Consider the following 26,584-nt stretch of genomic DNA (forward strand, 5'->3'; position numbering starts at 1 on the left):
AAATTTCGCAGGGACCTATTTCGATGTAAAATTTAATGTCCTTTCAGAAATTGAGCGCAAAATTTTGATTTTTTGCGTAATAAAAAAGTTATAGCTACTTAAACAAAAAAAAAACCTAAAAATTTTTGCAAAAAATCAAGTTTTCGATTTTTTTTCGCCATGTTACCGGTAAGGAATCACGATATAAATATGATCAGGGGTGATCACGACTATCAAAGTATCTCAGAGAATTTTTATGGAATTTTCGAACCATTACTTCAAACAAAAAATAACTCATATTCATATAAAGCATGACTCATTTTTACTCGAAAACTATTGAATTTAGAGAAAAAGTGCACAAAACGAAGATTTGAAAAGTGGTTCAAAAATTCCATAAAAATTCTCTGAGATACTTTGATAGTCGTGATCACCCCTGATCATATTTATATCGTGATTCCTTACCGGTAACATGGCAAAAAAAAATCGAAAACTTGATTTTTTGCAAAAATTTTTACGTTTTTTTTTGTTTAAGTAGCTATAACTTTTTTATAACGCAAAAAATCAAAATTTTGCGCTCAGTTTCTGAAAGGGCATTAAATTTTACATCGAAGTAGGTCCCTGCGATATTTTTTTAAGGTCTAAAACTACAAAAAAAATCGCTGCGAAAACCAACAAAAAAATCAAGCATTTTGGTCGTTAATGGGTTAACGTGTCCTCTATTTTCAAACTTGCATAGAATCTCTCTTGAGTGTTTTCAAAGGTTTGTTTGTCGCTAATTTCCTTTATTACTCCGCGTTGACGACCGAATGACCAATTGAACTTTACTCGCGTATCACGTGCGTAATACTATTATGTATACCTATCCTTTATTGATGTGGGTCCAGGGATGTATCATTACTTCGTTGTGTGAATGCGTATGGTCGTGGAGACTGGAGGGGGAAAATATCGCCGAGGAGCTAGTACAATCGCGGGATCATCTCACTAATATTATACGAGTAGTGCGTTCAGTACATAACGCAGAATTCCTGCAGTAAGCAAGTGTTTACAAATTGGCGATGATGTAGTGTTAGCGCTCACCGTACATAACCTCGAATATTTTCTCAGTGCATGTCGTGAATATTTACAGTGAATAAATATAATAAAGCGAATGATGGAAAGCAGAGAGGGTGGATTTAGGTATAACTTTTTTTTTCATGGCGTGAAACTTCATCAAGCGATAGCGATCATTAAACTTGGTTATATATTCAGGGTAAAGCAAGAGCAGGATGATACTTGGAAAAATTCACCTAGTGATAATATTTACGATTCCATGGACTCGTGCGAATCCAAAAACTTCGAAACATTTCCGTATTATGAATCGCCAGTGAGTACAATGATTAAAGTAATGCTTTTATTATATTCAACATAAAAAACTACTATACACAATTTAAATTTTAGACAAATCTTATGAATGAGGTTATGGAATTACGAAAAAAGTTAGATGAAAGAATATTCGTAGATTTTGAGTGCAAAGATGTTAAACTTGATCTGAAGACTTTATCAACATCAACTATCTGCAAATCTGAGCCTCAACATGTTCAGTCTATTGTAAAAATGGAAAACCAAAGCAAGACCAATTACTTCATCGGTATAAAGGATCTGATCGTTTTAATAAAAAAAGAATTTAATTATGATAAGAAATGTCAATTTATATCTAATGAGCGTAAAATAAGTCACAAAGAGCATGAAACTAGACCATATGAATATGAGATTTACGACAATTCATTAGGATACCGAAATAAACTTGAAGGCGATGTCACTAAACACATCAGTACAGTACAAGATCGTATCAAACCCTTCGATTGTGAGATTTGTATCAAATCATTTGGATTTAAGGGTGACCTCAATAAACACATAATTGCAGTTCATGACCGTAGCAAACCCTTCGAGTGTGAGACTTGTCATAACTCATTTGGACACCAAAGTACACTCAAATCTCATAAAATTACAGTTCATGACCGTAGCAAACTCTTTGAATGTGACATTTGTCAAAAATCATTTGGACTAAAAAGTGACCTCAAACGTCACGTGATTACAGTACATGATGGTAATAAACCATACGATTGTGAGATTTGTCACAAATCATTTGGACGAAAAGATTACCTCACTAAACACGTAAATACAGTACATAATCACAGAAAACTCTTCGAATGTGAGATTTGTCACAAATTATTTGGACAAAAATGTTATCTCAAAATTCACATTTTGAAAATACATGATCGCAACAAACCCTTCGAATGTGAGATTTGCCACAAATTATTTGGACTAAAACAACATCTTAAATCTCACATTAATTCAGTACATAATCGAAGCAAACTCTTCGAATGTGAGATTTGTCACAAATCATTTGGACGAAAAGATTACCTCACTAAACATGTAAATACAGTACATCATCACAGAAAACTCTTCGAATGTGAGATTTGTTACAAATCATTTGGACGCAAAAGTGGCCTCAATAAACATACAAGTACAATACATGATCTTAGCAAACCCTTCGAATGTGTGATTTATCACAAATCATTTGCACAAAAAGGTCATCTCAAAATGCATATAGGCACAGTACATAATCGTAGCAAACCCTTCGAGTGTGATATTTGTCACAAATCATTTGGAGAGAAAAGAACCCTCAAAACTCACGTTCGTGGAGTACATTACCGTGAAACACCATTTCAATGTGACATTTGTCATAAATCATTTGGACAAAATAACCAACTCGAAACTCACATTAATTTAGTACATAATCGGAGCAAACCCTTTAAATGTGAGATATGTCACAAACTATATGGTCGCAAGGAAACCCTTAGAGCTCACATAACTTCAGTACATGAGCGTAGCAGACCTTTCGAGTGTGACAATTGTCAAAAATTATTTGCATTTAAAGGTAATCTCAAAACACACATAATTAGGGTACATGATCTTGACAAATCTTAGGATCATAAGATTTTTTTGGAGAAATTTGGACATAATGTATACTTCGGCAATCACAAAAATAAGTTTTGTAATTTAGACAATTTATCCGATAAATATCTTTTAATTTCATTAAGTTCAATAAAGTATTTCAAACTGTTACTATTTTGTTGTGATTATGAAAGACCTTTAACTCCAAACCAAAGATGATTTGGCCGCTGTTTTCATTTTTTTTTCGTCGAAACTAACTTTTATAAGCACTGGAGAGCGATATTATTCAAATTTGGAATTAAGGGACATTTTAATACACACGGTACCTATTTAAGCCTGCATAAAACTTGTAGCTCACTCGTTAACGTACCCCCACACATATACACACTTGGCTTCTGCGTACTAGTGCCAGAGTGGCAAAAGAAAAAGAGGGCTTGTAGTACCTTTATGCCTATACAACGTGATTCGTCTGCTGCAGTTCCTGCGCCCAATTATGCGCGCACGGATCGTTGCAAGATGATGAGCTTTTTTGTCCGCTCTCGAATCTTTCTCTCGTTCTGCCTGTGTATAATGTACCGTAATTCGCAAGACGTAATACACACGTAATGCAAAAACAAAAACAAAAACAAAAAACAACACTACCAAAGACTCGGATGAGTACGTTTGCAGCTGCGTAATTTCACTGTATAAGCTAGAGAGCTGTCGCACGTTTTACGTACACGCGTTTATGTATACAGGATGTTTGTATATACATGGACTGCAGACGGACGAATGGCGCAGACGTAGGCAAAACGAGGAAGGATCTCTCTGATGCTGGATCTGAAGTTTCGTACGTGCGATGTACCTTTTTTGTCCGTCTCTCGCAGTTCCGAGACGAAAAACAGACGAGGACAAAAAAGAGGAAAGAAAGAGTGAGAGAAGAGAATGACGAGAGCGCCTAGAGCGAGTCTGGCACGAGTTTCGTCTCTCGCTCTCGAGCTTTTTTATATATACAAGAGCAAATATATATAAGACGCAAAATCGAGCCTGTGTGCGCCACAGCCTTTAGCCTTTGACTCTTACTTTGTCACCTTACGTACACACACATATACATGCAACGTATAATACGGACTCACGATGATCTCTCGATACTAAGTTATAAAATGTAAAAGCTGCAAAATCAGTACCCCGAGGTCGTGAGCGCGCAGCTTCTTTTTATTTACGCACACAGATCGGCGTGTGCGTATATTGTAGAAAATGCCAATATCATTATGGTCTTTTTGCAGGCCAATCGTAGGAACGAATACGTCGAAAGAGCTCGGTGTACATCCTTTTCGCTCGTACGCCGTACGATCGTGTCTGCTAATGACGTAGCATTATATAGCCGGGGCTTTTTTTCGACTTTGCGCGGCGCACGGTATTCGTACGTGAGTGCGCGAAGCCCGCAAGTTCTGCGCGCGGGATAATCAAAATACTGCGCTGTTTATGAAGGCGCGCGCGCGATGTATAGCGAGCCAATAATTGCTCTATTTACCGAAAGGCTGCATGTGTACGAACGCGCGAACAGTACCAGAGTATCCCTTTAATGCACACACGTATATATAGATGTGTGTGTGTGTGTGTGTGCTTTCGAAATCGAGCGTTTATACATACTAAACTCGCGAACGGTCTCTAAACCTTCTGCAGCTATATATACGCTTATTTCTGCGAGTCTTGCGGAGCTACTATACTGCTAGCACAGCATACACACACACAGGCACACACACGTGCTGTGTAAAGCAATTTCAGCGGAACGAATATAAGGTACGGTATTCCTAAACTCGCTTATATGGTAGCACTGCGGAGCACTGCAGATCTCTACGGGCGCATCGTTTTTGCATACGGAAAAAAATCCGAGACTTTGCGTGCTGCGTCTGCGAGTGTGCACGTATAATGCACGTGTGTGTCTGTACGCGCTCATAGGTGCAGTGGGCGGGTGGATAAACGCGCTTACGGGGCGGATGTTGTTAACCCTGTGTAATACTGCTGTATAAGAGATGGACTCTGCGAATATATATCGTACGCCTCGCGTAGACCGTATTATATATACGGCGGCTGCGGAATATTGTGCGCACACACACACATGCACACGCACTCCTCGGAGTGAACGAGAAACAGAAAGAGAGAGAATATAAACAGTATATTGGAGAGTATAGTGGATTTTACGACAGAGGGAAAGAGAGAGAGAGAGAGAGAGAGAGAGAGAGAGGTTCGCCGCACTCGCGCGTTGAGCGCAATGTGATATGCCGCCGCGGAGCTGCCGCCGTTTGCTAACGGGACATGTGCCTAATGGTACTGCTACCTACGGCATTGTGAACAAATAACGCGCGCGCGCGCGCGGCAGATTCGAGAGAGATTCTCTCTCTCCGCTATTACATATTAAGTGGCTATTTTCGCGTTTACCTTATGTATCCTCTCGAGAGCCCCGATTATGGCGCATATACCTTTTATATACCCCACACATACACTCGAGATAGTACAGTATGGCATAAGTAGTCGTATCGCGTGCGCCTATTGTATGCGTTAGGGTTTAGTGATTTCCAGGCCGTTGTCACTTTATATTGTTCAGTATATATACGGACAAATACGCGCAACTGCCGTAACAGCAGCAGCAGCGGCGGCTTGGCTTAAATATTAACCGCAGCTGTTTCAAGTTCACGTGTACGCGGGGTAAAAGGCCACCGGATTTTTTCCTCTCTCCTTCTATTATTCATCTTGGCGCCATGGCTGCATTTGTATATATAGCTTATACTCGCGAGCAGAGATACGACAATCGATAACGCGTCGTGTGTAATTCTCCAGAGCTCCGGTATAGTTATAAGTTACCGTGGCAAATAAAATGTATATAATCGCGGAAGAGTAGTTACGAGGCGCTCAAGAGAACGGAAAAAGAAGCTCCGAGTTAGAATCGATCCTCTCCTCGCTCTTCCAATTGGATTTTCCGCGCGCAGAATTGCCACAGGGAGTATCCCCGCGCGCGCGTATTTATAAGTTTGATTTCTTTCGGATATATATAGGAGTCTCTCGCGCGCGCGTGAGCGTGTGTATACCATATACACCTAAGAAACTTGAGATATCGTGTGTCTACACAACATGCGTATACACACTGACTCCGCGATAGATGTACTACTCTATAGGCGCAGTGCACGCAGTGCCGAGTGGGTGTGTGCGATACGTATCGCGCGATCGATTTCTATATACTGCACACACTCTTGCCGCGGTGGCATATCTTTACCTCGCTCGGATGCGATACACGTATATAAAGTGCGAATATGCTCGCGTATCGAAAACAGTGGCATAGCTGCTGCAGCTAGCTCGTATGTACATCGCATGTTGTGTTACTTGCACGCGGGGAGGCGACATTGTTGTCGCTCTTGCATCTCTCTCTCTCTCTCTCTCTCTCGCGCGATACGCGAGGACTTTCTATATCACGAGATCACACACACTGGTATTACAACAACAACGCGGGCGACGGGCACACACGCGATCTCGCGAGCTTCGCTTCGCGCGCGTGTCTGGCATTAAAGAAAGAAAGTCGCGCGATCGCGAGCGAGAAGCTCTGAGAAAAAAATTTACTAAAAAAAAAAAGGATCGAAAAAGGCAAGCCGCGCGATTGTTTTCGTCGCGGCGTAGCTGAGTGGCGCGCGAGGGCATCTCCTATTATGTAGATGTCCTGCAGCCGCCGCGCGTGCGAGATCGAGAAGAATATTGTTTGGCAAGCTGCGGCTCTTGGCTCGAAAGCACACAAACTAGCTGTACAGGCTTCCAAGAAGAATCAAGAATTGAGTGTGTGTATGTGTGTGTATGTGTGTGTGTGTGTGTGTGTGTGTGTGTGTCTAGTTTATATAGATATGCAGTAGGCGTTTTATTTTTACAACTTTCTCTCCATCGTTTCGATAATTGTTCGCGTCTTCTCGAGCTACTGCACCGCATCGAGCGACCGAATGACTTTTCCCTTTGCAGCTATGCAGAGCGAAAATACGATATATATTTGCTCTTGACAAAGCATTTTAAATGCTAATCCCGATGGCTCTTCAATTACTCGACTTTGAAAAATAAAAATTATAAAGTAAGACATCTGTCGTAGAGCATTATTTATCGCTCTTTCGAGGGCGTGTTTATATGCGTAAAGCGATGCTCGCACGGCGGCGACTATTTTTCACCGAGCTGTCAACGACTTGGCTTTTAATAGAGATTAATTCAAAAAAGTCCGCTACTGCGTCCGCTTCTGTGTCAGTGCTCAGCTTTGCAATTCAAATGATCCTATACACGTACGCGTGATCGTCAAGGTGTTCAGTGGTTTATATTAGATTCTGCTTAAAAAAAAAAAAAAAATTAAATCTAACTGCAGGCTTATCGGCGTGCAAAAATTTCAACCTCTGGGGATTGATGAGCATTAATTGAGGTTACGATAAGACTAAATGGGACTGTTACCTACATAGTATTATCCATAACTATTGAACGGTGAAGATATCATTGCAGATCCAAATGTAAATCCATGAAACATAATAATTGACTTTTTTTTAGAAAAGGCAGAATGATTATCCAAAAGACCCAAACAAATTTCATTTTTTCACTAGAAAAAAAAAGAAATAGGAAAAAAATTGTAGTTATATCACCATTTATAGTGTTATTTAAAAAAATACTACTAATACATTGGCCACGAACTAATGAAAATGTGATTTTACTATTGTATAAGTTCTTATAGAATAAATAAAGTAAAAAGTCCTAATTCAAAATGTTAAATTCTAGTTGACATTGCAAGGAATCTTCAAGAAAGCCCATGGCGATTGAACTTGATTAATATCAGTAAATTGTTTATTGATTTTCAAATCAATAATTTGCTTTTTTTTAACAATTATCGACGTCACTGATGTAGAACCGCTAAACGCTTCAAAGACTAATTGAACCTCATTCCTTTAAAATCGTTTCGTACGATTATGTTCTATACCAGTGTGAGTTCAGAGATTTTGTGTAAATGATTGTCCGCATACCGTCATATGTACGATGTGCAAGCAAATTGTAAATGGATAAAGTTTTTATTTCTATTTCGATGCAGTTTCAACAATAGGCGAGTCACCGTATATCAGTATATTACCGAGTATGGCTAGTCTACGGCATGAGGGAAAGTATGCTTATAAGAAGCACAATTACAATTGCAGGATCACCTCAATGATATACGAATAGTCGAGTAGTCAAATTCCTGCAGTAGCAAAGTGTTTACTAATTGGTGAATTCGAAGTACGGCGTTGGCTACTCAATGCGCTTAACCTCAAATATTTTCTCAGTGTAATTTGTAAAAATTCGTAGTGAGTAAATTTAATCAAACGAGTGATGGAAGGCAGGGAGCGGGTGCTTAGGTATAAACATTTTTTGTACATGTCATTATTATTCAAGCTATCTAGCATCATGAAACTTGATTATTCTTAAGGGTGAAGCAAGAGTTGGATGATATTGGGCTGGATGGAGGCAAGGATTATAAAGTCAATTTGGTGGACTTTGGTGAAGCCAAAAACGTCGAAACATTTCCGTATTATGAATCACCAGTGAGTTTAACGATTTAATTGATGTTTTATTTTTATTTAATACTACTGCACATTTAAAATTTTAGGCAAATCTTAAGATTGAGTTTATTGCATTACAAGAAAAGTTGGATGAAAAAATATTCGTAGAATTTGAGTGCAAAGATGTTAAACTTGAAATGAAGACTTTTTCAACAACTATCTGCAAGTCTGAGCCTCAGAATTTTCAATCTATCGTAAAAATGGAAAACCAAATTGAGACCAGTTACAAGAATGATCTCAAAAAGCACATGATAGCAGTACATGCTCGTATCAAACTCTTTGATTGTGATATTTGTCATAAATCATTTGGACAAAAGGGTAACCTTAATATGCACATAAAAACAGTTCATGATCGTAGCAAACCATTCGAGTGCGAGATTTGCCACAAATCGTTTGGATTTAAGGGTGACCTCAAGAGACACATAAATGGAGTACACAATCGGATCAAACCCTTTGAATGTGACATTTGTCACAAATCATTTGGACAAAAAGGTTACCTCAAAGTTCACATAAATGCAGTACATGATCTCATTAAACCCTTCGAATGCGATACTTGTCACAAATCATTTGGAGAAAAAAGAGCCCTCAAAATTCACGTTCGTAGAGTACATGAATGTAAAAAACCATTTCAATGTAAAATTTGTCCTAAATTATTTGGAGAAAAAGGTAAACTCAAAAGGCACATTATTACAGTATATGATCATAGTAAACCCTACGAATGTGAAATTTGTCACAAATCATTTGGATACCCAAGTGCACTCAAACGTCACGTGAATGAAGTACATGATCGGAGCAAACCCTTTGAATGTGACATTTGTCACAAATTATTTGGACAAACTGGTCATCTCAAATCTCACATTAATTCAGTACATAATCGAAGCAAATTCTTCGAGTGCGACATTTGTCACAAATCATTTGGAAGAAAGTGTACTCTCAAATCTCACGTAAATTCTGTACATTATCGTAGCAAACTCTTCGAATGTGAGATTTGTCACAAATCATTTGCACAAAAAGGTCGTCTCAAAATGCACATAGGCACAGTACATAATCGTAACAAACCCTTCGAGTGTGATATTTGTCACAAATCATTTGGAGTCAAGAGCAATCTCAATCAGCACATAATGGCAGTACATGATCGGAGCAAACGGTTTGAATGTGAAATTTGTCACAAATCATTTGGACTTAAAAGTAACCTTACAAAACACATAATGCGGGTACATTATCGGAGTCAACTCTTTGAGTGATAAGTTTTTCTATATACATTTAGACGCAATGAGTTTTCCGCAACCATATGAGTACGCTACGTATTAAAAAAATCATTCACTTAAATAACTTTTTTAACACTGCGTGCGCGAAACACGGGCTTTCTAACCTTAAATCGTCAGAAAACCCTAGTTTCTCGCAAGCAGAGTTAAAAAATATCGTTTGCAACTAGTCCGCGAGGAAGTTGACTCATCCAGGAGTCTTTGCACCCTCGCTACGCTCGGGTGAAAACAACTCCTGGATGAGTCAACTGCTTCGCGCACTTGTTACAAAATATACTATTAATTTCGAAAAGAACAATAAATTATTTCAAACAGTTATTTATGTTTTTGTGATTAAAAAAAAACCCTTTTCTCACTTTTCGAATAAAACACTACTAATTTAGCAAGTAGCTTCGTTTAAAAAAAAAACTTATTTGCAAAAGTTTTTTTTTTACACAAGACGTTATCACACAAATACATTAATAAAAAAAATTTGGCCAAAAGGCCAAAAAGTGAGAAGAGCACAAGCATATACAGACTTTTTAGGTAAAGCAATTTAGTTTAAAAATATGTCATTGATTTTTGTTTTGAATCATTGAGCGTGTTCAATACTTATTTATAATATAATTGATATGGATCGAGAGCGTGGCGCGTGCATTAAATTAAAATATCATTACGATAGCTCAGGCCTTAGTGCACGATGAAGCGCGATAGACACAAACGTGAACGCACGTATAACGACACTTTTTTATGGAATCGTGGCTGTTCAGGTTTTGGACGGACGAACGGATGGGCGCTCGTAAGAGAGGACAAGGTGCACATACGGACATAATACGTGTGGCATACACAGACGAGTCGACGCAGAGGAGGCACACGGAGAAGACGACGAAGAGGACGAGACGAAGCGTACGGTGCGTGCAGCAGCAGTGCGAGGGGGGCGCTCTCGGCAGCGCTGCGGCTAGTCAGACCAGTTTCTCTCCTCTTTGATATTTTCGAGAGTTAAGAAAGGAGCACCGCAACAACAAAAAAGCAGACACAGACGCGCGTACTCCACCGACTCTCACGGCATAAAAGTGTTGGATCGAAACTAAACGCGCCCGAGCTGTACGTACAACGCGTATACGAAAAAGCCAAAGCGAAGCCGGTCGGCGCTCCGCGATCGTCTTGTAATTACATATTATACGGGGCGATCTGCCGCGCGCGTCGAGTGTACGACTACTTAGCCTACATCTAATCACCTATATATATGTGTGTATACCTTTAGCAGGTCTATGAGTTCAATCGTTCAACGCTGCTCGCTAGGCAAGGTATTTCAGAGCCTCGTCGTCGTTGTTATGAAATTCCGTTTGCTGTATAAATCCCGCGGGAAGGGAGCTCTCTCGCACAAACTGCATGCACACACACACACACACATACGTACACACGGACACACTAAAGACTGGCAGGCAGACACTCGATCACGGCGAAAGAGCTCTAATGACAGGTCATATGTATGCAAGCGCGCGATTTTATCCCACGCTACATATAAGTTGGAGCTCAGGCCCGAGCGCTACACACACACATATGTACTACCGATGTACACGTATCGCGTTGCGAATTAAAAACACATTTCCGAGTTGTTGCGCTGTGTAGATTGGCCTATATACAGGATAGAGAAACAAACGCCTCGAATCAAAACGGCCACTATTCGATAGTCTATGATATTTTCGTGGCATAACTAATCGCGGGTAATTTCAATTGCTTGGAAAACGGTCGATGACGCGAGATTACGGTATAGAGGAGGAGCTTTTTGCATCTAGAGTCACGAGCGCAACAGTCGCGCAATTTATATATTTTATATAAATTTCGCGTAATACGATGTCGAGAATCGAGCCTCGGAGAGCATGCGTACACACGAAGAAACAGAAAGATCGGTAATTTTCTTAAACGCGTCTTACGATCCGCGCGTGTTTATTAAGCAAATCGGCATATAAGTACGTTCGAGGACTCGTGCGCAATTTTCGGTCAACTTATAACTATATAGAGAGGTCAAGCTTCGCCGCGCGTCTCCTCACCAACCGACCGGTATACACTTATAAACTCGTCGGCTCGCGCGCGCACAAACACACGAGGCCGCGTAATATCATACTCTTGTTATTCAACTCACGGAATCGCAGGATTACGAATGCACAAGTACTACTCTAGCAGATATATGCACGCGTTTACATTATACACGGCATTTACTCTTTGCTCCGCTAAGTCGCGTTGGTAGTAGCCGCGACTCTGCGTCGAGCGCCTCTACTATATATAATACAGTGGTTGACTTTTACCGCTATGCAAAGAAAACCGCCGACGCCGTCGTCGTCTTCGTACGTTGCTGCTGCTGCTGCTGCTCTTCCATGAGCGAGCTGCTTGCGACCTGCATCTTAGGCCAGCGAGCTTTAAACAGGGTCACGAACTTGTAATACATACTCGCGACGCAGCCTAGCGTACACACACACACACAAACGCGTACCATCTCTAGTCTAGTCTTCCGCAGCGATCGAAAAGAGATGCTGCTGTTGTTGATCATGACGATGCACACGCCTCTCGTCTAGGCATGGCCTAGTGCACATAATGCGTGAACGCACCACGCGCGAGGAGCATCGATGCGCGCACAGCTGCGGTATTTTATATAATAATATATCTATCAGCGGCCGACCGCAGCTTATATGTAGCTCTCGGCTATCTTCTCGCGAGCTGCTCTCTCGCTGGCGGCGGCGTCGACGGCGAGATTGACCTTCGACCTCGATTTTCGTGGGATATATTTTGATCGGTCATATCCACGAGGAATAATATAGGCTAATTGAAATTTCTTCTGTGTGTGTATACGTTTAAATTTAACTTATACAAAAAATACGAAAAAAAGTACACAAGCGTCGGATGAAATGAGATTTTGCTGCGAGATCTGCTGCGACGTTGCAACGTTGCCATCTCGTCTCGTGCGGGGGGCTTTATAATGCAATCGATGTATAACCGATGAAATACCCTTCTTCCATAGGCTTCGTACGGTGCTGCGTTTCTTTTGAAACGACGACGACAACGATGATGGACGAGGATCGAATTACAAAACGATTGCAGCAGCAGCAGCGTCAGAGAGAAGCAGCTTTCAAGGTAATTGTCAAAACCGAGTCAAGCGCTGATTGAGGCTCGTTTGTCGTAAAACAGATCGCAAGGTTGACTGCAGCTCGCCTCTTTTCTTTCACAGTCGACTGCGCACACATACGGCAAACCGCCAAAGGATCTGGATATTACAAATGACTATTCGATTTTTAGAAGCCTTATACGATACGCGTCCCCATGCATATACAGTATAAGTATACGATGGTGCAGCAGACATTGGCGCGCTTGACTGTGACGGCGCCGGGGATATTTGCGCAATTGGTTTACCAAATGGATGGTCTACATCGCCGAGTTAAGATCGACGACAACGCGACTACGTGAAAGGTGTGTCGATCATCGCAGTGTATACATAGGATACAATCGAGGCAGGCTCGAATATTCAAGCGCTATGCATTCCGAGACTTTAAGCTCGAGCGAACGAGCCACAGAGATATATCGCGCACAGACTGTGTGCAAGTTTTCTCGAGTCATGAAGAGATTAATCACTCGTCGTCGTCGTCGTCGCAGCCGTCGCCGCTTCTCTCTCCCTCTCTCTCTCTCTTTCTCCAAGACAAAAAATAAAAAGCTTAATAATTTTCGCACTCCGTATATTCCCATCAGTCTTACATTATATATTACAAATACACGTGCACAGATGGATGTAGCACTCTTGCGCGCCGCACGAAATCACGACGAGCGATGAAAAATCCCCTTCGCCCGCGGGAACGCTACATAATATACAACGTTATTTGGCCGCGAGCTTCGGGTTAATGCAGGCCATCGTTAATGAGCATGCAGGCCCTTATATATATTTGGTTAAAAACGTGCGACGTACGTACGTGCATAAGTCGTGCGCTGGAAAAACAGTGGCGATAGGCAGACCGCGATCGCGACTAACGGATAAATAAACATACACGGGGGCAAAATTAAAGCGGCCGATCGTTGTGCGCGCGCGCGCGAGATCGCAAGAGAGCCGCGGAAAGAAGAAGGAAAAAGTAAATCGCGGGCGCGAATATACGTTTATATATCTCTCTAACACACACGGCTGTAAAGGGGGTGTCGATACGTGTGGGAAAGTCCGCGCGTCGGATCGTGGAGTCATGTGTGCTGCAACGTGCGCTGCAGAGCGCCCGGTGCGATGATACGCCGAGTGCACGTTAGACTCGAGAGAGGATCGAGACGTACAGAGAGCGAACCATTGGACCGTTAGAAGGTTTCAAAGGGGGATATCCCGTGTCGCAGCAGTGGCGGCAGCGATGCCTCGACGTCGCTGTATATGCATGCATGCAGAGTGTAAGCGAGAACTTGACTCTCGGTATATCTATTGCTCGTATATAGGGTATATATATATCATTGCTCGTACACACACAGAGTCAAGGGGGGAGTGATCGGTAAGTTTTACATTCGTCGTCGTCGTCGGTAGTAGTCGCAGGTGCTGCTTACCGCTGCGGCGTGACTGTACACATAGCGTATTATGCACCGAGCACACGCCTTACCGAGATATATAAACATTTTTTAACGAGCTATTTAACCGCACACACAAGCGCGCATTACATATTATTATATCGGCCAAAACTCGTGTTCGCAGCGATCGGTTCGCGCTCGCTCGAGCTTTATGTACTATAGGAAATAATATACAGATAAGCGCGTGTTCCGTTTGCGAGCCACGTAGTATACGCGTCCGTGGCTTCGTGTGGTCCCACGTGAGCCCGAGTGAGCTCGCGCGACCAAGGTAATAAAGTCCGCTATGTAAGCTTATGTATATTATGTAGACGACGATCACGCGCGAGAGGAGCGCGTGAATCTTGGGCGCGCGCTCTTAAAGTCGCTCGCTCGCGTCACCTCCGCACAGCACCTTAAGCAGCACAGTGTGTTTGTGTGCGACTGGCTTGTTTGTCTGAAATTTAAAGACGTCGTTACACAGATATATATATTATATACATTATAAAATAAAACATTCGTGCGCGAGAAGTCCAGCTGATAACGTTTCTCTTTTCACGTGGTACGCTGTACGTGCAGTGTGACCCGACTGCGAGGTATTATCACAACACCGAGCTATTCGCGACTTTAAGCGCGGTCGTAAAAAGAAAAGGAAAAATTTTCAGACACCTTCTCCGCGATGATCGTTATCGGCTGATGTAAACGTATTTATATTTTAACCGTTTTTGTGGGTAGGCGAGTTGAAAATTAGCGATACAGCAATATAATGCCTGTGACACGACGAGAGAGAGAAAGAGAGAAGGACGAGATCGCTACTTCTTGCCCTACGTGAACACAGATTCCAAGTCGCAGAGATATAAAATTTAACGTAAGCGGAAAAAAAGTGGAACCGTTTAAGACCTTAACTTTGAGATTTATGTGCTACGGAGGGGTATAAACAACAGTATATACGAGTCGAGAGAAGTTTTCTTCGTGGTATATACTCGCGTTTTACAGGATCGACGAGCACGTGATCCTCTTCTCGACTGTTTCGAGAGAGTCACCGCAAGTTCATACAGACGTAGGCAACAGCTGTTCGAGTTGCGGAGCCGCAATACGTCATATTACGGCAATTTAATACAGATCGAATACATCATAAAAGCTACGGATCGAGTGCACGCGCGTAGCAGTACATTATAAGCTCGTTGGCGAACAACAATCGCGCGATCCCTGCGTACAATGTGTGGCTTTGACGCTAAAGATATAATAATTGACGCCTATATACGACGTGTGCAGCCTTTTTCCCGATATATCTACCTACTTATAAGTATAGGTCCGAATTGAGTCGAGGTTTTTCTCGTGACAACGTCGCCCTTGCCGATCGCTCAAGAAATCGAAACAAGGAGCTCTTTGTCATATTGAGCACGTCGTCGTCGTCGTCGTCGTCGTCGTCTCAGTCGCATTATATTGTCTTTTTATACGTCTGCGCCTGTGCGTTGTGCGCGCCTGGGTTGGGCTTTGTTATTTTAATCGAAAAAGTATACGTGTATTACGGTCTATAGATGATTGCACTCGGGCTCACTCGGGCAATCCTTTTTTCCTTTCGCGATTATTACTGCGCGCGACATTGCGGCAATATCCCCCCGTGTGGTCGTAGGTACTTAATATATATCTAGCATTGGCGATTATTACATTGTATATTGCACTCGTGAGCTGTACACGATATATATTTAATAATGACCTTAGGTATTCCGATGCATTTTACGACTTTTATTATGTACCGATTGGCTTTGTCGTCGTCGTCGTCGTCGCCATACAGTATAGTAGTGTACAATATTTATCGTCGAATCCGGCCTAAAGAGGAAAGCGAGATTGGTATCGGACACAGGTCGATTAGGACTCGGGACTACGCGCCGCTACGGCTTAATAAGCCGAATTTCCGTTGGACGCGCGTAGGTAGGCCTCCTTATAACGACTCGCACGTAAGTACTTCGTGAGTCGCATCGAAAATTAACCCGTACACACACAATTGCATGTACATGTATGTGAGTGCAAACTCGAGTTCTCGCAGCTGCTCGGAGCGCAGTTAAAGTCGTTATACATATAGGTACCGCAGCAGCAAAAAGGAAGAAAGGAAAAAAGTCGAAGAAGATACCAATCGCGAAAATGACGAAACTTCGCACGAGCTCGTCGGCGGCGGCGGCTTCCGAATATAATCATCGTGCGTGCGTGAGTTTCGTTGCACACGTACTGCATCGCATTGCAGTACTCGCGCTCGAGTGCTCGCGGATATATAGGTACACATTATATACGAAGGCACCCGAAATTTCGCGAAAAAGAGGATAATGCGATGCGACCTACATGTGCACGCGCGCGCAGACGATCGCGCCCAGGTCGATCCCGCGACTGCTGCAGTGCACGAGTATAAACGTAAACGTGCTACGTACGCATTATAACGCGTGTATGAGCTCGTATACCGAAAATCGTATCATGGGCAATCTTACCGTTAGGTATATGGATACATCGCCGCGTTCCTCGGATGGCCAGCAATAACAAAAAATAAAAAATAAATCGACCCATAACTCGGCCCGCGCCGCAGGACTTTCTTTACACACACGGTATGCACGCGCGCGACGACGAGATTCGGCAGAGCCGCGCTGCGAGAGGGACGAAAAGGAGCGAAAAACGTTTAAAATGTATATTGCGGTGCAATTGGCGCCGTTTCAGACAGCTGTAGGCAGTCACGAGTCGGACATACTACAGCATCAACAACAGCAGTGGCAGCAAATAGCAAGTGCGAGCTTGCTCACAACCATATCGGGCTGATATATACGATGTATATAATGTCACTTAGCCGATCTGGGACTGCATCGCCGAGTCCAGTTCCGAGTACATAAATGCCAGTCTCTCTCTCTCTTTGGCTGCTATATGCTACTTCGTGCGTATACTGCACCACGAGTCAGAGAGAGAAAGAGAGAGATATAGCTGCAAGAGAGAATGAACGTGTGTTATGTGTAGGAGAAATTACGAGAGACAAGTCGAAAAGTCGAACGATCAAGTTTAAGTTTCCCATTAGCCTCTTTCGATCTCGCAAGCCAAGCAAGTGTGTGTGTATGCTCGAGCGGTGCACAATATTACTTTTATATATAATAATAATAAAAAATAAACTCGCGTCGAGGATCATCGCTGCGCGCGAGGAAAAGAAATTGCCCGCGATATGTGCAGCAGCACAGGCCGTTAGCTTTTTAATCAGCTATTAATCGAGCCCGAGCGCGCCGATCTCTCGCGATTGTTAGTTTATAAATACGGTTCCGAAATTTTTCGGTGAAAAATTGCATATAGTACACGCGGTTTGTATAGTGTAGTTTCGAGAGACGCGCGTTAGTCAGTGAACGTGATTGTGTATACACACACATGTGTCGGGCTCGCGCGCGGCGCGTAGGCTTCTTCTTCCCATTATTATTATCTCGTTTGCATCGGGCTGGAGCGCGTGGAAAAAAAAAGTTGGCACAACGTAGTTATAGCGCCAAGCCGCGCACACACTTTCACCGCACCCACCCGCGGAGAGTTTGGCGCAACAATACCACTACGAAGCCAGCTGTATACACATGTATCGCGTATATATGGTACTGGATAGACGACGTCGGGTTTTAGACACATTCGCAGGATGAATTTACCCGAGCTATATGGTGCTTATATACGTGCAAGAGCAGAAATAACATATAGTAGCGAGTCTAGTCTGTCTTTTCTCTGTCTCCGTCTGTGTCTGTCTCTCGCGGGAGACCGAGCAAGAATCGAGGGGGGTGACTCTCTCGCTCGTTCGCAGCTATTATTATTGTATCCTACGTTTATAAGTAAAGTTTCTGCAGTAGCTAGCTATACACACTACACACGGGACGCGCGCGAGGATTTCGAGTCGTGCAACACCCCGAGTCACGATCAGCCCCGCACACGAGCGCATCTGCGAGTAGTATGAGCTAGAAGCTAGTAGCATAGTAGCAGCTCTCTGACTAATGGTCGCGGGAATCGTTTTCGTCGAGGCTCGCTTCTATATGGATATGAGTGATCTCGACAGGCGTGATTAGGCTACGTATACTTATTACTCGATCCTGTACGTGAAAAATTCGTGTATATCGCGCGTCGACGTCTTATACATTATGTAAGCTTTCAATGAGGCGCAAATATATATATCATAAGCTCGACGATATAATTGCCATCTCCGCATAAACGGGGATCCGAATCCATGACAACATTTCTCGAGAGACGAGAAAATCCTATATCGCGTGTTATACGTATTAGAGTGAGAGAGAGAGAATCTGGGAAAGCAGGCCAGTACAGCATTGAGCAGCAGCATAGGAGCAGCATCAGCACATGCGCTCATACGAATATAGCTCCGGCATCGATCGATCAATCTTTCTCGACTCTCTCGCAAAAACTCGGCATGCACTCGTGCGCGCTTGTGTGTACTTGTATAGTATATAAATACGCGCGCGCGATATCTCTCTGCACACGCGGAGCAGCGAGCTTGCGACTGCACATGTACGTATATGTGTATCTGCACTTGGATAATTCGACCTTCCTTTTCGTAACACACACACACACACACACACACGAACACACGGAGTCAGTGGCGAGAGAGCTGCATAATCCACGATATACGACTTACGTGATGCAACTCCGCGAATATATTATGCACACACATACGAACTGCTGGTGCCGCTGGTGCGCATCGTTAATGCAACTCACGCGGATCGCGTAAACCTCCAGTCGATATACGTATATTTTTGCGTGTGCTGCTGCTGCTGCTGCTTTTACTGCAGCGCGGTGCACACACAGGCAGGCGGTGTACAGTACACTGCAGTTTTATATGTCCGACCTTCGCCACGGCTACTGAACTCCTCTATATACATTATTATACACATACTTAAAGCGCGCGTTAGTACTACTGCTGCAACGCGAGTGAACGAGCGAGCCATGCACACACACACTGAATCGGAGCCCTTTTTCGCACGCGCACGCAGAGCCGCCGCTGCGCGTATTATTATATATATAAAAGCGCACGAGAGAGAAGTCTCTGTCCTCAAGGCCACCGAGTTCGTTATAAAGCATCGTCGTCGCTGCGCGTATGGCTCCGCGATTCCGTTAACTACTATGAATCTCTGCGTATATGAGCACACACGCGCGACAAAGCGCACATAACACAAAAGTGTATTTATAAAGTGCAACTTACTCGTATGGATGTGTCGTCCGTGTGCAGTGTCGCACTGCAGTGGCGAGGATCTTTACTGCTGCTGTCTCCGACTGTTTTGAAAACACTCGTTATTTAACGAAGCTCCGGCTGAGAGTCGATGATGCCGCTGAACTCGACACAACGATGTACGCACAACACGATATTAAATTTTGCCTCGCGAGCGCAAAACTAGTCACTGTCGGCCCTCCGGTCTCGAGTTTCGCCCAACCGCGTTACTCAGCACAATCCGAGCCTGCGTTACGACGATTCACCAAAAACTGTTTTCAAGAGTCGTTCTCCCTCGTTCGAGTGCGCACACACGCGCGCGAGAGAGGAGGAGGCAGTTTAGTGCCGCCCGAGAGTGCGAGGAGAGCTGCGAGGAGCCGAGTCGAGATTTTGTATTGGGAATCGGTGCGCGATCACGTTTCTGTGTATACAGTCAGCAGCAGCAGCCCTGCGCGCCAACGACGAAGAAGAAGTGGTGTATATCGAGAGAGAGAGGAACGAGAGAAAGAAAGATATATGTAATAAACTGGAGTTGCGAAGCCGGTCGAGGGAGGCAAAAGATAAAGAGAGGACGAAGAGAAGAGTGAAAAAAGGAGCAAAGGAGTCTCTCTCTCTCTCTCTCTTGCTACTCGCTGTGTATATATGTGAGTCTCTGTGTCTGTGTGCTGTGGATATGGATGCTGCAGAGCGTGGCTTTGGCTCTTTCTCTCTCTCTTTTGAGCTCTCTTCGTTTCTCACCGGCGTTTGCAGCACACACACACAAACACACACTTACACAAAATATATATCTATATATAAACACTCACACACGCGCGAATAGCAGTGCAGTGGAGTGCAGTGCACGGACCTCGCGCAGGAACAAAGCGAGGAGAGCCAACTTGGTCGTCGGTTACAAGGTAGTATCGAAGACGCGCCGTGCGCGCGGCACACACCGCGCACTACTATTGCTACTGGCACTGCAGCAGCGGCGCGCTGGCTGCGGGACACACGCAGCACTCACCACGATTGCTGCTCCTCGCGCCTTTTTGCGAGCCTCGACACTTGTCCCAATACACGGTCGATTACGAGCACTGATAAAAGATGCAAAAAAACGTTCACAGTCGATCGACACTTTGTACGAATTATAAAGTTAATCGTTCGAGTTAATTTATTTTCGCTCAACTCAAAACAATAAGCGAAAAAGAAGGCAAAAAGGAAGCAACGAAAAAAGCGAAGAAAAAGAGGAAGCGTTGCCGGTCTCCTGCGCGTATAATCAGAGAGTCGCGCGCGCAAAGCAGAGCGACAGGTGCAGCCGGTCGGATCGTCGGCTTCGCACTGCTAAAACGATCGCGGCGGGAACTGCGCGAGACTCTACTCTGCACACACGCGCACATACACTATCTCTCTCTCTCTCTCTCTCCACATATACACACGGATATATGTGCCGCCACCGCCGTATTCGCCGGTCCTGTGCTGCGCACACGCCGCCGTCGACGAGATATATATTCGCCGCTGCTGCTGCTGCTGCTCGTGCTACTGCGCGCTCAGATGCTGCTGCCGCACTCCACCTCTTCTTCTTCTCTCTTTGCTAAAAGCCAAGCGGGTGGGGAGCCCTCGCGCACATATACAATATCTGCACAATGTGTGTTTGGGCGAGTTCGCACAAATCGGCGCGGTGGCGGTATATTCGGCGTTGTTTTCGCCCCGAATCTTATTCAATCCTGCCTTTTGCACAGCTCACGCCGCGCGAAGATCGCACGCGCCAAAGGACTATACTATATCTATTTATTCGTATAACTCAGGGGAAGGCTCGAATCCAGAAGAGCTCGATTTTATTTATGAAAATTAGCCGCTGCATTCGCAATAGCTGTAAATGAAGTCATAAATTTACCAGCAGCTCTGCGTATATAACTCGGCCTCGTTCGCTCGCTTTATAATATTCAATTAAAATCTGATCGAGTTTTGTCCCCTCTTACTTCCTACTAGCTCCCCGATATTTATTCTATATATTTATACTTTGTAATCAGTATAATCATATGCGCTTAATAATCCATGGCTATGCGTACGTACTCGAGCCGCCTTACATATTTTGCGAATCGCAAGCTCGTTTCAAGTGTTTTGCCTTGGAAAAACATGGTAAATTTAGTGCGTACTACGAGTCAGAAGCAAAAAACATACAAATTCGAGCAGCAGCTCTGCTTCTGGCATTGAAGCACAATTTAAGTTGTTTGGCGGAAAACCCGAGTGAATCCTCGAGCCAAAGCAGAGATTTCATAAGGATTATAGCACACGCAAAGTCACATTAGTATAAACTAACTTTTAGAACGATCGAGCATTTGAATCTCCAAAAGTACCGATAAATACGCACATAATCAATGGAGAAAAGATAAAAGTTTATTGAAACGATTTTGAAAAACTTATTTCATTAATTTCATCACTTTGCTTCCTCTATGAGAAGTTTCTGTGATAAACTTGAAATTGAGTTTTTTAATCTGCTATCGTGAAATCATTTTATTTTCTAATTTTTAAACTAATATAGTAGATTATGTAATGCGGGCGGGAGGTTGTCGATCTGCACGAGTGTCAAACTTAACACGAGTTCAGGATTGACAACCGCCCCAGTTGCGTACACTTATTTTCATTACAACGTGCGGAAAGTCAATTTTAAGATCGCCATGTTCTTTTGTCTACCATTGAATTTTCTTGGAGTATGAAAATCAGTTTAGGGGTTTAGCAGGCAAAGTTTAGAAATGCTCCTTACTGTAGGACAAGGAATTTCTAATCGAATACGATTATGGAATAGTTGCTTGAAAAAATATTGTTCATTTTTTAGTTAATGTAAGAGACACAGGTGAAAAGTTTTTCATAATAACAACAAAATTAATAACAATTAGAAATATTTTATTGTTCTTTACAAAACTGAAGGATATTGTATTGTAAAAGATTGACTATAATTATGTAGTGCATTCACATGATTAGGGAAATCTTTATTGCGTCCAAAAATCATAAAACAAATCTCAATCTCTTACGGTATGTTAACATCATGTACCTTCATTACGTGAGTTTTGAGGTTATCTTTATATCCAAATGATTTTTGACAAATGTCACACTCGAAGGGTTTTTTGACAGCATGTACTATATTTAAGTGTTTTTTGAGGGTACCATTTTCTCCGAATGATTTGTAGCAAATATTGCATTCAAAGGGTTTGCTCCGATTATGTACTGCATTTACGTGAGATTTGAGAGTACTTTTTTGACCAAATGATTTGTGACAAATGTCACATTCAAAGGGTTTGCTTCGATTATGTACGGTATCAATGTGAGTTTTAAGAGTATTTTTTTGTCCAAATGATTTCTGACAAATGTCACATTCAAATAGTTTACTACGATCATGTACTTCATTGACGTGACGTTTGAGTGTACTACGGTATCCAAATGATTTGTGGCAAATCTCACACTCGAAGAGTTTGATACGATCCTTTTTTTCTCTGATCATGTACTGTGCCTATGTGCACATTAAGGTGATCTTTTCGTCCAAATGACTTGTGACATATATCACATTCAAAGGGTTTGAAATGATCATGCACTGAATTTATGTGATTTTGGAGATGAACTTGTTGTCTAAATGATTTGTGGCAAATCTTACATTCAAAGGGTTTGATCCTATTATGAACTACTTTGAAATGACGATCGAGGTAGCTTTGGTATTCAAATAATTTGTGACAAGCCTCACACTCGAAGGGTTGGCTGCGATCATGTACTGCAACCGAGTGTCTTTTGAGTTTACTTTTTTCTGTAAATGTTTTGCGACAAAATTTACACTCGAAGAGTATACTTCGTTTATGTACTGCCTTCATGTGTAATTTGAGATTATAATTGCGAGCAAATGAATTATGACAAATGTCACAAGCGAATAATTTGCTCCAATTATCAACTGTAATTAAGCACTTCTTGAATTTATTCTGGTTTCTAAGTATTTTCTGATTTACTTCTCGTTTATAAGTTTTGTGAGATGTTTTATTGTCTTTACATAGAAATTGATAATTACAGTCACAGTCCAATTCTTTTTTGATGAAAACTATCAGATTTTCATCGTTTGAATAATTGTTCTTAACTGGGTTTTCTATTTTAACGATTGGTGGATAACTTTGATTGTCGGTTTTAAGGTTGATTTTCGATAATGACTCCAATTCAGGTTTAACATCTTTGCATTCAAAATCTATAAATAATTTTCATCTAACTTTTCTTGAAATACCATAACCTCATTCATGAGATTCGTCTAAAATTAAAGTTTTGTTAAAACTTATGATAGTGAGAAATTGGAACATGCTTCAAATCATCAAACTCACCTTCGATTTATAAAACGGAGATGTTTTGAAGTTTTTCGTTTCGCTAGAGTTCACCGAACTGAATTTATAATCATTGCCTGCATCTGGTCCAGCATCATCCAACTCTTGCTTCACCCTAATGAATAATCGAGTTTGATGAAGCTATAACTTTAATTACAATGGCATATAAAAATAATGTTTATACCTAACTATACAATCCCCAGCCTTCCATCACTCGCTTGATTATATCTGTGGTAGAAAGGCATAACGACTTAAGTCCATTTTTCGTGTTTTCGAGAAAAACGCGTTTTAAGTTGATTGTGCCAGCCTAACTGAACGCGGACGAGTCAAGATCTGAACCTATGGTGTTTTAAGCTACTATGAGGTAGCTTTTCAACTATGTACTTATGAAATTGAAAGGCGCATCATAGCGATGATACCGAGCAAAAAATATGGACTTAAGTCGTTTTGCCTTTCCACGCTTTGCACTTAAGTCCACTTTTGTTGGTCACACTTTTTTCAATATCGATTATTTCGCGCATTTTGTCATCATAACCTCATTTAATGATATTACATTGATAAGATAGCTCATTTAACGTTATACTGCCGTCAGATCTCAAATCTTGCAACGAAAAAAGGCCAAACTGAAAATCGCGAAACGGGCCCCTCGCGTATTAAATGTACCAATCGTATAGTGAAATTCACAACATTCGAAGAGTGTGAGAGTTATTTGTATGTACGAATATCATTTTCTTTCATTTTCAAATCAAAGTAGACTCTCTATAGCATTTTGAAGCTCGCAAAGGTGGACTTAAGTCGTTTTGCCTTTCCTCGTTTCTCATGAAATGGACTTGAGTCGTTATGCACGATGCTGCAACTAACGATGGACGCTATATTCGTCTATTCTGACCTTTGTACCTCAAAGTGGACACTAAATATAGGTGTTTTTCATCATAACATCGATTTCCAAAAAAATGGACTTAAGTCGTTCCACCACAGATATGTACTCACTATGAAATTTTACAAAATACACCGAGGAAATGTTGGAGGTTATGTTGAATAGCCAGCACCGTACTTCAAACTCACCAGTCATCTCTTTGTAAACACTTGCTTACTAAGGAATGTCCTGAACTGATTACTCCCATATTTAAGTGTAGACTGCAATAATGCCGCGATTGAAAGAGCTCTTTGGTGATACTTTCCCTCCCTACAATCGATCGTTATACACTGTGATGTACTGCGAATATGTACGCACTCGCCAATCATTTATACAGGCACACAATTCGTCATGAAGCTGAGTAACTTCTTGCATGAAAAATGAGAATGGAAGATAAAAATTTACATAAATTACGAATATTTTCTTCTCAAAGTTTGTACGAGTAATAAAAATTGTTGAAAATTGTGATTATTAAAAAAAAAGAAAAAACGTCTTGATAAAATGTTGATGAAAAGTTAATATTTTTTAAAGTATTAATGATTTTAGGTGGAAAAAGATCTGATTTCGGCAATGTTTGCATAATTACAACTTTTAAATCCCACGTAACTATCTCATCGTGGGCTAGTGCTGGGCCAGTAATGACATCAACGCTGTCAGTACTGGAATCAATGTTGGACCAGTACTGGTTGGATACTGGAATGATAACAGTGAATCAGTACTGGCAGCCAGTATTGGCCCAGTATCACATGTTTTACTGGGCTAGTACTGAATTAGTACTGGTCCAGCATTGGCCCAATATTAAAAAAAAAACAAACAAATTTTAATTTTTCAATTCATGCATACATATGCAGTATATAATTTAATATTTTTTTATTTCGAGTATAAATATTTTGATACATTTCTAGCTCGATACTGGTTCAATGCTAGTTGCCGGTTCAATCATGAGATTAAGTCTCAGAAACAAACTCTTCGCAATCTTGGGCCAGTGCTGGATACCAATGTTGAACCAGTATTGAAAAAATAGTTATTTATGTAACAATAGCCCAAAAGGCTTTTTTGGGCACGAGTGTGTGGAAAAAGACACGAGTGCCGGCCATGCCGGCACGAGTGGGTGTTTTTTCCGCACACTGTGCGCAAAAAGCTGGGCACGTGTTGCATACAAAATTTTATGCAATAGTAAGCGAAAAATACGTTCATTTAAATGAGGCGTTTTACCGCACACCCGTGTCCAAAATGAGGCATTTTACCGCTCACCAGTGTCGAAATGAGGCATTTTACCGCACACAAGTGTCCAAAAGCGCTTTTTGCGCACTAAAAAATGTGCGATAAAAGACATTTTTCGTCTTACTATTGCATAATAGTAATTTTCGATACAAGTGCCATAAGTAACACTTTTTGGCACGGCGTAGTTTAGGGCCCGAGCGCAGCGGGGGTCCTAATAGCTGGGCCGAAAAGTGTCCCCTATGGCCCGAGTATCGAACAACATTTTATAGTACTGTGCAAAGTTCACATTTATGCCCCCTTTTCCGAGCCATGAGTCGCACTTTCTGGTAGCGCGCAGTGAGGTTAGCGCACGAGCGTACACGGAGAAATATTCTCACTACAAAACAAGATGCGGCGACGTGAAAGGGGGGCGAGCGTTAAGTTTTAAGACGAGCACGTCGAAACACGAGGCGGGGATGCTTTACGTATTGTGAAACGTTCCGTGCGACGTATTCTCGTGCGTGCATTCGAAATCGCGGTGCACATTCAAAATACAGTGGAGGCCGTTTATAACGAGGTCGGATATAGCGAGATACCGGCTATTACGAGAAGATTTTGGA

The 26,584-nt window shown here is 42.2% G+C and overlaps 3 protein-coding genes across 3 annotated transcripts in view; 1 reads left to right on the forward strand and 2 right to left on the reverse strand.

Moving 5' to 3' along the window:
* LOC106660197 (probable serine/threonine-protein kinase nek3) overlaps positions 1-20,839 on the reverse strand; it is a 59,816-nt gene extending 38,977 nt beyond the window's left edge. Inside the window, exon 1 of the mRNA XM_014383088.2 lies at positions 19,512-20,839. The gene's annotated coding sequence lies outside the window, so the exon portion shown is untranslated. The remainder of the gene's footprint in view (positions 1-19,511) is intronic.
* On the forward strand, positions 1,130-9,846 carry LOC106660023 (zinc finger protein 780B-like). Its single transcript, XM_023460388.1, has 6 exons — positions 1,130-1,155; positions 1,228-1,342; positions 1,417-1,907; positions 8,366-8,480; positions 8,546-8,889; positions 9,052-9,846. The coding sequence occupies exons 1-6, from the start codon at positions 1,130-1,132 to the stop codon at positions 9,740-9,742; spliced, it is 1,782 nt and encodes a 593-aa protein (XP_023316156.1). The 3' UTR covers positions 9,743-9,846.
* Positions 20,840-22,509: 1,670 nt separating the features above from the next.
* LOC111693997 (zinc finger protein OZF-like) lies at positions 22,510-23,011 on the reverse strand. The gene has a single exon (XM_023460422.1). It carries the CDS (start codon positions 22,990-22,992, stop codon positions 22,522-22,524), a length of 471 nt encoding a protein of 156 aa, XP_023316190.1. The 5' UTR covers positions 22,993-23,011; the 3' UTR covers positions 22,510-22,521.
* Between the last annotated feature and the right edge of the window lie 3,573 nt (positions 23,012-26,584).

This window comes from Trichogramma pretiosum, unplaced genomic scaffold (genome assembly GCF_000599845.2).
Source record: "Trichogramma pretiosum strain Unisexual culture from Peru unplaced genomic scaffold, Tpre_2.0 scaffold29, whole genome shotgun sequence".
In the NCBI taxonomy this organism is placed as follows: Eukaryota; Metazoa; Arthropoda; class Insecta; order Hymenoptera; family Trichogrammatidae; genus Trichogramma; species Trichogramma pretiosum.